The sequence below is a fragment of the Lolium rigidum genome, chromosome 3, assembly GCF_022539505.1.
Source record: "Lolium rigidum isolate FL_2022 chromosome 3, APGP_CSIRO_Lrig_0.1, whole genome shotgun sequence".
Taxonomy (NCBI): domain Eukaryota; kingdom Viridiplantae; phylum Streptophyta; class Magnoliopsida; order Poales; family Poaceae; genus Lolium; species Lolium rigidum.
The window spans coordinates 389,780,270-389,792,435 of NC_061510.1; the positions used below are offsets into that span (position 1 = coordinate 389,780,270).

Consider the following 12,166-nt stretch of genomic DNA (forward strand, 5'->3'; position numbering starts at 1 on the left):
TCTCGTGTCACAGAACTTCAAGGCAAAAGCTAGGATATGGTACGAAGCATGCTCAAAGTAGACAACAGTCACCTACCCTTGTCGTCCTCCCAATTCCTATGGTGGGAAAGGGATAGCACGATTCAGCTTCAGAGCTCAGAGTATATGGCAATTCTATGACAGTTTTCAGGCACCACACAGCCCACATACCCTCCGTCTATCTGACTCAGCAACTGGTCCTAAGGGATGTCACAAACTCGTGTTGGTTCGCCTGTTGGCAAAAAACAACAGTGAGACAGATAATAGTTCCATGCCATACTTACATGGGACACCAGCATACCTTTGTATGAAATTGACTTATCTGAACAAGGTGCCAGTAATATTTACTCTATTCTCAACAAACAGACAAATTGCCAACTCACATGTTTTAACAGTCAGATCGCATTCCTCACTCCCCGCAAAAAAAGATAACATTTCTCAAAGCAGCAAACTCCCCGTAACAGCACTGCACATATACATTACTAGGGAAGAAAAAGAATCACCGTATATACAACCAGCATTAGGGATTACTTGGTTTCCTTCCCTCTAGTTCAAATGCAAAATGCATCTGAACAGGAGCCATCAGATTTCTTTTCGACCCGTAGCTGTAAGCAAACTCATCGTCCTCGTCTGAAAAAAAAATGTCGCTGTAACTGCACATATATGGCACCTTATATTCCCCTAGCATCCCCACTCCAGACCTTCTCCCATGAGTTCTTGTTAGCTTTTGGTGCCTCCACAAATTGCTGGCCTGGCCTCTCCAACGATGGAGCTTCTGCACCCTGAAGTTTACCCTTCTTTGGTTTTGTTTTGACCCCCAGCAAACGTAAAGCGAATATCACAAGCTCGCTATAAAGCATTCCAGACTTATCACATAACTGTGGAAATAAAACATCGGGTCAGAGTCCAGGAAGACTTAATAAGCATGCTTGAATATAGTTCAAATGGAAAAGCACTCATCAAACTACCTGCAAAAGAGCTGTGATGAACATGTGGAATGCCTGAGTGTTCTGGCTAAGAAGGAAAGCAACTCGCCCAGAGAAATTCACAGCTCCATGCAACTGCAATCGATGAGAAACAGAGTAAATTGAATGTTATCCCCAATCCGGTAAACTACTTAAAGCATGGAAAGATTTATTTTCTGAATGCACAAGCTAAAAGGAACAAACAATAAGTTGTAGCCATTTCATATATAGATCTTCAATTACTAGCCAAACACGAAACCTGTTCATCTAACTAAATTCTTATGTACACAAAAAGGGATGAACTTCACAGGGACCAATCAATCATGACCTAGCAGCGCAAACAGACTACACAAGCAAACATATTTTTCAAAGTTTTGAACGCAGCAGCATCACCATTTGGAGGACAGAATTTTTCAAAACTTAACCATACTCAACTGTAGAGTTGGTAAATGATGAATATATAATTGAAATGAAGTTACCAGAACAATGCATTACCACTCGTAGGAAGGACACCCAGAAACCTGGGGGTGGGGCTGGAGGGCCAAATGAATTAGGACCCTGATTGTAAGGACTCATGCCCATACCACCGTAGGGATTTCCCATTCCATTATTATACATCGACCCACCATACATTCCAGAACCACCGTATGAGCCACCATAACCTCCTCCATAACCTGAATACATGTTATTTCCGTATAGCCCACCGGCACCGCTACTATAAGCCCCACCAAATCCACCATATGAATTATACGTAGTGGCACCATAACCTGCATTTTGATTAGAAAGTTACCATTTCAAGCCACAAACAGCATGGAATTGCTGAAGTGTGCACAAATTATTGCTTACCTCCATAAGAATTTCCATACCCTTGTTGCTGCTGCTGCCAAGGACGTGGGGGCAAAGGTCTTGAAACTGTATTATTCCCACTGAAACCAACATTGCTCTCTGCAGGAGAAACAACTTCCCCGGGTTTCGCTGTCCCAGAAGCCTCGACAACGTCACTAGTGGTGCCTCCAGATGGGGGCTTGAAAGGTGCTGGACCAGATGAAGTCCCTACACGCTCCCATGGCTTTGGTGGTGGACCATTACCTGCAAACCACATTCATGACTGAGTCAATGAATTGCTCTAACCACGAAGGCACATGGCTTATGTCGCACATTATACAGCAACCTGAGATGGATGCTTACGGGGCAGACCACTATACGAAAATGCAGAGGTTCCAGCTAGACATGAAATATGTAGGAACTAATACCGATTAACCTTGAAGAAATGCCTAGGAACTAAGTCAGCTGAACTCCTGTACAAAGTATTGGCCTAAGATCACAGATGAAAAAGCAAACCCAAACTATAGCTTCCTGAAGCAAAATTACCAGTTATTCCTTCCTAAAAAAGCTCGCTCGTGAATTCATAGTACTAACCAGAAAAGTTCCAAAACAACGCCACCCACCCTAACTGATCGGACGCTACCTACACCAAGGAACTCTCAGCCCAATCCATATCTTTGTTGCTGCAAATCCCATTTACGAATCATGACTGAATGAATGAATTGATGTAATCACAAAGTGTCATGGTTTTACTTGCACATTGGAGAGCAATCTGAGATGAATGCTTATGGACAGACCACTATTCTAATTGGCAGAGATTACAGCAAGCCTTGAAATATCTAGGAACTAAAATCGGTTAAACCTAGAAGAAATGTGGAGGAACAAAGTCAGCTAAACCATCTGTACGACATATTGGCCTAAGACTTACATGACAAATGCTCGGGATTTTCGTTCCCAAATCCCAAACTACAGCTTCCAGGAGCACAATTACCGGTTGTTCCTGAAGACCGCCACCCACCACCCTAACCGATCGGAGGCTACCTACGCCCAGGAACTCTCGGCTCAATCCATCCATGAAACTCCATATCCCGCACACGGAAACAAAACGATCGACGCCTCTCTTCCTCCCCGCAGCTTGACCGAGTCAACTACGAGGGGAAAATCAAGGGTAGGTAGGTAGGGGCGGAAGATCCAAGGGGTCGGGGAGGCGACGAACCTGCCATGGCGGCGCGGCTACAGTCCTGCGCCTCCTCCGGCGGCTCGATCGCGCGATTGTCGGCACGATCCCGCGGCGGCCGCGCCGAGGAGGACTACCTCGCTCGTCCCGCCGTCGGCCGTCGCCGGTGATGAAAACTCTGTTTGGGGGTGGGTGCCGTTCCGGTTCCGGTTCGCGTTCTTCTGAGGAGACCGGACCGGGCACAGGGTTGGTGGTCAGCTGTGGCCTTTTCTGGGCCTGTGCTGTACTGTATGGGCTAGACGAATATGCATTTGTTCGCGGGCCTGACTTTTTCGGGTAAGTATGATGACTACTATGCTCATATTTTTTTCCTTAACATAGTTTTGGTATACTATATGGCATAGTTAGTTGATACAGGTACTTATCTTCTCTAATCCTTTTTTGGCAGGTTATGTTAACCCATAGTCTCTAGGTTTCGGAAGGTGATATCCATTAGACAATCATCTACCGCTCGGTTTCTCCACCGCCACGTTCAATCGCATCTTCCGTCTCTTGTGAGTTGTGAATCGTCTCCCTCCTCCAAAGAAACCGACGTCCTCGACAGCTCCAGTGGCGTTGGTTGTGGCGCCCGTTAGTCTATAGAGCTTGACATTGAACTTCCTAAAGCTTTATATGACCAATGCATGTTAGTCGTGATGTAAGGACATTATTCTTCTCGCGTCGCAACAATTATATTTTTATTTAAATTATACTAGACCATAGAGGCGCGCTTTGCCGCGCCCGTCTGTATTTCGATTTTCATAGAACAATCTAAAAAACATCTGCCATATTTGGGACAGTTAAAAATATATGTCTCGGATAACATCCATGTAGTGAATATTCGGTAAAGTACCTTGTTAGTAATTCACTAAACTAATGCTAGAAATATCCTGGTAGCAAACAGATTGAATATGAATAATAGTAACCAACTAACATTTGTAAAGAAGCATCTACTATCTTTTACATATTTCCCTTCTTTGGTGACTTCCGTATTATTTATATTGTCATTTCCTTACAAGAGATAGGATCTCAATGCATGGAAAAAGGATGAACTTTTGGAGCGAAACGAAATGACGAAACATATGAATGCAAAACATCAATAATTTGGCAAAAATAAGCTGATATAAGTAATGAATTTCATGAAACAATACGATTTCATACTCTGCTCTAATACATATTCAGCATGAATAACCAGAGATAAGATCATGTTGCTTTTCTTATTTTCAGTTTCCTGTGACACAATTCATATATTTTTTACATCTAATAATCTCATATTTATAGTTGAAATGAATACATGAACATGACAAATAATGCATGAAACTTTAAAGTCACTTCCCGAAAAATAATTCAGTCACAACCAGATCAAATTTAACATTGTTGCCGGTTTAATGCATCATTAAGGATATCTTGGTAGGCTGATCAAACAAGTTATTTTTCCTTCAAGGAAGTCCATAGGGACTATACACCAGCTATTTATATGTTGTATCTAAATAGATACCTCCCGCCATCTACTTTTCCTAGTTCCTTCAAAGGTAGAGACAATAATCCTAGTGCTTATCAATAGGCATACGAAAATAAATTGTTTGATACAGAAGGTTTAATACTCACTAGTCAAAGAAGTCCATTCCCTGGGATAAAACAGCAGCTACTTATTCCAACAAAGGTAGAGACAATACTATCAGTGCTTATGGATAGGTATGTGCAAATAATTTGTTTCGAGACAAAGTTTTTAGTACTCATTAATCAGAGAAAAGAAGGCTGATTTATGTTCTAACTAATGTATTTTACAGCCAAAATAAATCTTTCGTTCTTATATAGAAAAAATGACAAGAAGAAAATAAGAATACTAAAAGCGTAGGTCTTTTATCAAAAGGAAATATAAGAGTGCAAAGCAAATAACTATTGGTCTTATTTGAAACTCTAAAGCTGTCAATTTGATGACGCAGTTCGGTTAATCAAGTGCTAGGGTATTGTAGGAATGACTTTCTAATGATATCTGATTTGAAGCATAAAGTAGACAAAGCAGTTGACCAATGTAAAGTTTGACAGCTTAACCAAGCCAATCAGACAATTCTTAGAAAACTGAATTTCAGAATGGTCTATTTACTGTAGCTAACTAAAATTAGTCTTCAAACTAATGTAGGAATGGTCTATTGAACGTCACATGTCATGTACTGCAGCTAAACTGAAATCACTCTTCAAACTAATATAGGAATGGTCACATAAGTATATGAGTTTCTTATTCTACCTGATGTACTTCATCGTTGCTAACAGTTACCTGATGTACTTCATCGTTGCTAATAATTACTACATGATAAATTAATAATCAAGATTTACATAAAGGAAGTTGCATTTGTGGCATTGATTTAGAAGAAATTGAAGAGGGGCAAGGATGGTTGCCAAATTTCCGTGAAAAATAACAACTTCCAGAGTGTTGGCAGCTTCAAATGAACTTCTACAAAGCTGCAGCATTACATCCTGCAAAATGTGGCATCAAAATATAAGCTTGTCTTTCCTGCAATAAGTATTTATGTGCCCAACAACAGCAGAATTAAGTTTGGTTTTCCTAGTAGAACATAACTTTCATATCAATAGCGAGCACATCGAATGGATTGAACACCCTAAATAGTGTTCCCTCGAGGTCATGGTTTTCCTAGTAGAACATAACTTTGCTGTCAACAGCGAGCTCATCGAATAGATTGAACAAACTAAATCATGGTCCTTAGTGGCCAAATATAACAAGATTTTTCAATGTACAGAAGAATGCAATAAACCTTAAGAAAACAACATGCAAGATAAATATTTTAGCATACATGAGCATTTGATCAAATAGCCAATTAAGCAATGTGAACTTACAAATCTGACATAGTGTTTGCTAAAGTATCAAAGGATATCTTTGAAGGAGTAATTTAACAAAATAGGTGGGCACAGATAACCGTTTCTTAAATTTGCATATAAACCAAGGGAAAAAAAATAGCGCGCTATAACAAAATAGCGTCGGCCGAAAAGTACGCTAATAGCGTGCTATAGCACGCTATAGCGCCGGAATGATGTAGCATGGGCTGTCTAGAAACGCTATAGCGTGCTATTAGCACCGAAATAGCGCGCTATTTTTATTCATGAACAGTAAGGCTGTTACATGAAATTTCTCATGTTCCAAATTAACTTTATTACCTAGGATATTCTAGCAGCCAAATCGGTGAGAGCTCCCCATCCAAGGCTGAGGTACAAAATCAGGGAATCTATAATACAAAAAAAAGTACTCCAAGTATTCTGACAACATTCTCCCGAGATGTCCATGACGCATGAGTACAGGAAATCAGCAACACTATCCTCCCTGGAGAGCAGCGGAACTTTCAATAAATGAAGGAAAAAAAATCATAGATGTGATGATAACACAAGTGCTTACGAGAAGAGAGATGAAATTAACTTGGGATGGAGAGAAAGAGTAAGATCGTCTAATATGTACGATTCATCATAATAAAAAGGTCTAAATCTCTACATCAAGGATGTCTCGAATGCATTGAAGACAATGGGTTTCAGAGTAATACCTTCAAAATAAGCAAGGTGGTTGAGGATTTGAGGATATAATATGGGGCTGAAGTGGCCGAGGCGTAGCTTTGCCTCCCAGGGTGTAGATGGCCAGCCATGAACCGCTGCAGGATTTGGACCAACACTCTATGATTGTGCACTACCTTCTCTTGCTCCCTTCGCCCTCATATGCAATTCCCTAGCCAGAGATAATAGCCACCGCTAGATATAGTCCAAAAAAAAACTAACCGGAGAAATCATTTGAACATTGTGGGGCGCCGCCTCCACCGCAGGTAGAAAAGAAAAGCATATACGTAGTATGAGAGAAAGACTTCTTAGAGGAATGTGGGGGAAGCATCCCGTCCCATTGCCTCGTGAGGCGCCAACAATTCCACCGGCGTACCTTTCTGGCCAGGCGCCTGTGCGAGGTCGGATCCCATGATAGTACGCCTGAGCACGCTGCTGGGTTTTTGCGACGGTGAGCGCCTCTATGACGGAGGAGAAAGGAACGAGGAACTTCGGATGGCGCAGAAAGTAAACCAGGTGAAGGAGTGGCGTCCACCGCCTCCCCTTCTTCTCCTTTGCAGCAGCCGCCGCCTGAGCATATCTGGGAGAAAAAGGGACGAAGGGTTATCACGTGAGGAGAAGGTGAATCGAGCGAGAAGAAAACAGGCCTCATGTACCTATTGGCCCATTCAAAGGTTTTTCGGCCCGATTAACAGGAGAATGCCCAGGCAGATCAGCGGAGTAGCGGCCCGGGTAACGTTGCTGGCCCTTATAACGGAACTACCGGTGGAATCACTTACAGGGACGTTTGGGTATTAGGTAGACAGATCTAAACCATTCAAGGACTTGATCGGACGGCCCAAGGCTCCAAATGGCTGTGGAAAGCGCGCTTTGCTGCGCCCGTCCACTTAGCGAAAAAGTAAAGTAATATCTAAAAAACTTAGGTAAGAGAAAACATTGTTATGGAATATTTTAAGTTACAAGTAGCTCATACTTACATCGTGAGAATTATAAACATATATCAATGATTTCCTTTTTACATTTTCTCCACATCCTATCATGAGAAGATTATGCAAATGGATAGAGAAAAAGATGCACAACATCCTCTCTTGCACATGATTCAACTATTCAAATGTCATAGGAAGGTCAAGTTCTAGAGAGTGGAACTTTTACATCAATAGAATTGGCTATGTCCTCAAAGTTAATGCATACTAAACCATCGTAATGAAAAAAATATATAGCAAGCGTACATCTGATCAACGTGGGAGCGGAAAAGTTTGTCAGCCAACAAACCGTGCTGAATGCCCCTCGGGAGAAAGGGATTTTCTTTTCTGCAACAACATAACATTCTCTGAAAAAAGATTGAATGTAAGCCTTTAATAACTCAAAAAAGGGTAATAAGATACTAATATAGATATAGAATCCCTCCTATTTCATAATCCATTCTTATTCTATAACCCTTTAAATAAATTTCCCTAAAAAGTAGGGGATGGTCTGAGCAATTGTCCAGCCGAAAAAGAAACCAAGATAAACTTATCCAAGTCAATCTATAGCCTGCAGAAACGTGGTCTTTTGTACCAAAAGAAGGCGGAGCAATCCTTAGCTTCTGAGGAGAGGGATCAGTAAACGCCTAAAAGGACATAGAACATTTAGCTTAGCTGAACCCAAGTTCTTGTGTATCTTCCGTTCAACAGTTAGTCATGATCATATAAGTATGTACACATATGTAATTAATTTTTCATAAGATGATTATAAAGATATGTGGATGGCATTGGCATTGCGTAAGGCAGAAACATTATGCAAAGTGGTAATATTTCCAGCAAAACAACTATTATTAAGTTGATCAGAGGCAAGTATGTAACTGAATATTTTAAGCATTGATGAGCGCTAATGCAAAACTATTTTCATGACTGAAGCTGAATGCAATATGAAGTGCAACAGAGAAACTACAAATATCCAAAACGAGCACAAGCCATAATCTGGAGAATATGAGCACATACCATATCTGCAATGAACCCAGACCATGCTATTTCCGGTAGACCCTCGGAGTTTAAAATAGGTCAGGACCAAGAAGAAAAGATCATTCAAAAACAGACTTTCAGTTATTGAGTTGCCCGGAACATTACAAAGGGGAACAAAAAGCTGATCTACAACTAAGTAGGAGTACATAACTGTCAGACCTGCTCTACACTACACTTAATTTAATCATCAGCAGCAGAATACCTTTTATTATTTGTCCATTCCTGGCCGTGATCAATCCAATGATTTCATATGGATAGAAGCACAAATGAGTTTAATTTGACATATCAACATAAGAGGCTGTATAAGATATGATTCATTGCAGGTAAAGGGATCAAACTGGCATGTAGCATGTACGAGCAGAGAAAGGTGTTCCACTCAGTTTAAAGCCTGCATATTGTAATTTTCATCCAAGGAAAACCTAAACGGCCGATAACAAGTAGGGGAAACGGAAATCATACAGTAGTAAATTAAGGCATTGTCCTTTTGTAGTTATTTTAAAGCACCTATAGGGAAATTTGATAAGAGAACCATGTTGGTTGCTGCAGAAGTTATCAAAACCCAGCACATAGAGAGCATTTTGTCATTTCGATGTGTGCGATTGCAGACCACAACTGGTTTAGAAGCCAAAGCTGAAGCTGAGTACTGAACTTAATGGTGTCAGTCTGTTTTAATCTTCCTGCCAAAGATGAACATTTACAATTTTGTGAAAGATATAAATGAAACAGAAAGAGTGAGAACAAATTTGTAGCAGTGTAAGACTTAGAAGCGCAGAGCACTACATCTTCCGCTCGTTGTGCGTGCGCTGGGTAGAAGGGTGCATGTAGCAGAAGGGGTCGTGGAGGGCAGCGCCGAGAGGGGACGCAAGCCAGAGAGAGTTGGACTACTGCCGCCCAAGATATATTTCCTCACCTACCCGGACATGGAGCGTCAGCGGCGCACACCATGTCCTGTTCTCACGGACTCAACCGGACACAGGCGCTGAAAATTTGCATTAGACAGAGTGCGCCAGGACTCAAGAAAGTTGAAGAGCTAGGGCTAGGATTTACTTGATCGATATGGACTGACACGCTTTCAAGGAGACGCAGAGGGTCGCCGCTCTTTCGCCATTCTCTACCACACGCGAGACGCGGCCACACCCTCTTGCGTCGCGGAGCCGTAACCGCCGTCTCCTGCTCATCCTCTTTTGCGTCCTTCAGCTGTTGATGTCACCGCCATCTGTAGTCGCCAGCTCCATGATTCATGGACAAAGCCCAAAAGCAACAGGGATTGTAGCACTTATGCAGTCCTAGAAAATAGGACGAGGCATAAATCGAAAAGTAACGCTGCACTAATAACCATTTGAAGTTATGGGAGGAAAACGATCAACCTTCACCGTCATCATTACGGCGCCGCCTAGTTCACGTTCACCAGACTGGGAAGTGGGAACGAGGAGAAACGGGACACAGAGGGACCGGCACCCGGGCCAGCTGAAGTGCCGAAGAAAGCAGGAGCAGAGGCCCGGTCAAAAGAATACTCATAAGGCATATCTGGGCCGCGTGATCCTGCTCGGCCCGATTCACCAGAAAACGTCCAACTGAATTAGTGGAGTAGCAGCCCGGTAACGTTGGACAGCCCATTTTGCTCGACAGGGACGAGGGAACTGGTGCGGACGACGTTTCAGCCACCTGGAACGATCTAAAGCATCTAACATGACGATCGGACGGTGGGGAGCTCCAAATCGCTGTGGAAGAGCCTAGGTGGTTACGTTATACTGTTAACTAATGACATAGTATGCCTAAAGCTAGTGGGTGCACCTACACTCCATTCTAACCTTATATTTTTCCTCAAAAGTAATGAACGAATAAGTCAACATGGCTGTTTTTGCGTAGAAGGTTGAAAATGAATATTAAATCATGGAATGGTGCAATCAGCTATACTCCTAAGTTTGGACAATATGCAACAAAACTCATTGTGACCAAACCATCATTATTTACTTGTTTCACACATATAAATAGGCACCTGAGACAACTCAAGGTGCCCCACGAAAATACTACATTTTGACAAAATACCAAACAACTACCACATAATAATGTATAAATACAACCACCAAACACATCGTTTCGCAAAGAAACCCACGAATTCCAAACCACATTATGTTGCTTCCATGATGACCGCATGGCAAACTCACTCGATGCCTAAGTCCTTCCTCATCTCACCGATGAAGTCAGACACCTTCTCTGGCGAGATAACGTTCTTGGAGACGCTCTCCCTCTCCATGCACCGCGCCGCCCATGCCGCCAACTTTGGTGCCACCTCCGCCACGCCGACCCCCCAAAACTTGTCGAAGCTCTCAAACCAAGTGGAGAATGGCGCAAGTGCGATGTCCAGGAACCCGAAGCCATGCTCCCCACCAAAGAACTCCTTTTCTCCGAGCTCCCCTTCAAGTGTCTTCAATATCTCTGCCATCTCTACGTTCGCCGGCACCTGTGGTTCCCCCTTGACCATATAGAGCCGGGAGCCACAGCCGTAGACCTTCTTATCAACGTAGTCAGCCCAGAAGCGAGCTTGCGCGCGCTCGTAGGGGTCAGTGGGGAGGAGGGGGCGAGTGTCAGGAAATGCCTCGTCGAGGTACTGGAGGATGATCAGGGACTCGATAATGGTACGACCATCGTGTAGGAGAACGGGGACCTGCTTGTAGACCGGGTTGGAGCGGAGTAGGAGGTCACTCTTGGCGGCCAGGTCCTCCTCCACGTACTCGTGCAGGAGGCCTTTTTCAGCTAGGGCGATGGAGCACCGCTGCCCAAAGGGGCTCAGCGAGGAGTTCAGCAGCACTAGACCAACATTCTTCTCGGCAGCCATTGCTGATCACTAAAAATCAGAACGGGCTGTGGTTTGTGTTTGTTGTATGGGTGATGGGTGTGGAGGATATGAGGATGCGGGTTAGCATATTTATAAGGGACCTTGGGGAGAGGGTGAGTGGTCGTGTGTTTCCTGGATGGTGGTAGTAAGAGCATCTCCAGTCGCGTTCCCCAAACCGTCCCCCAAAGGGATTTGGGGCGCGCCGGACAAAAAAACGTTCCCAGCCGCGCGCCCCAAAGCCCTTTTTTGTCCGGCGCGCCCCGATACGGTGTCCGGCGTCCCGAGCCCGTCCCCGTCCCACGGGGACGCACCGGGCACGCCGGACACAACGAAATGAGAGGCGAGGAGGCGCGGGGCCGACCCGTCGGCGGCTCGGACGCTCAACCGCCACATACGTAGCGACGGTGCGGTCTGACGAGGAAGCGGAACCGTCGCATTGGCAAGCCGCGTCGACGACGCGCCAACCCCGCCGGAATGGAGCGCCGACTCCTCGGAAGAGCAACCGCTGCTCTCTTCGACTTGTGCGCCGCCGTTCATCCGCGCTCAATAAGACCCGTACGTACGCCGTCATTCATCCAAGCCTCCATCCGACACCTCCAGCGACGATGAGCTACATCTCCCGGCTCCCGTCCGACACCTCCAGCCGAGGGAAAGCACCGCGGCCGGCGCCATTGGTGGGACAAAGCCGGGACGCCGAGCAGCGGCGACGATTCCCCGCCGCCGGTTGACGACGAGGAGGAATGGC

The 12,166-nt window shown here is 44.2% G+C and overlaps 2 protein-coding genes across 2 annotated transcripts; both read right to left on the reverse strand.

Annotated features, from left to right (window-relative positions):
* Positions 1-320: 320 nt before the first annotated feature.
* LOC124704500 (peroxisomal membrane protein 13-like) lies at positions 321-3,097 on the reverse strand (the record flags this gene model as incomplete). The annotated part of the gene is given in 5 exon segments (XM_047236760.1): positions 321-896; positions 987-1,079; positions 1,479-1,750; positions 1,830-2,072; positions 3,025-3,097. Coding segments are annotated over 5 exon segments (822 nt in total). The 3' UTR covers positions 321-689.
* Positions 3,098-10,746: 7,649 nt separating this feature from the next.
* Positions 10,747-11,421, reverse strand: LOC124700769 (probable glutathione S-transferase GSTU1). The gene has a single exon (XM_047232844.1). It carries the CDS (start codon positions 11,419-11,421, stop codon positions 10,747-10,749), a length of 675 nt encoding a protein of 224 aa, XP_047088800.1.
* Positions 11,422-12,166: the final 745 nt, after the last annotated feature.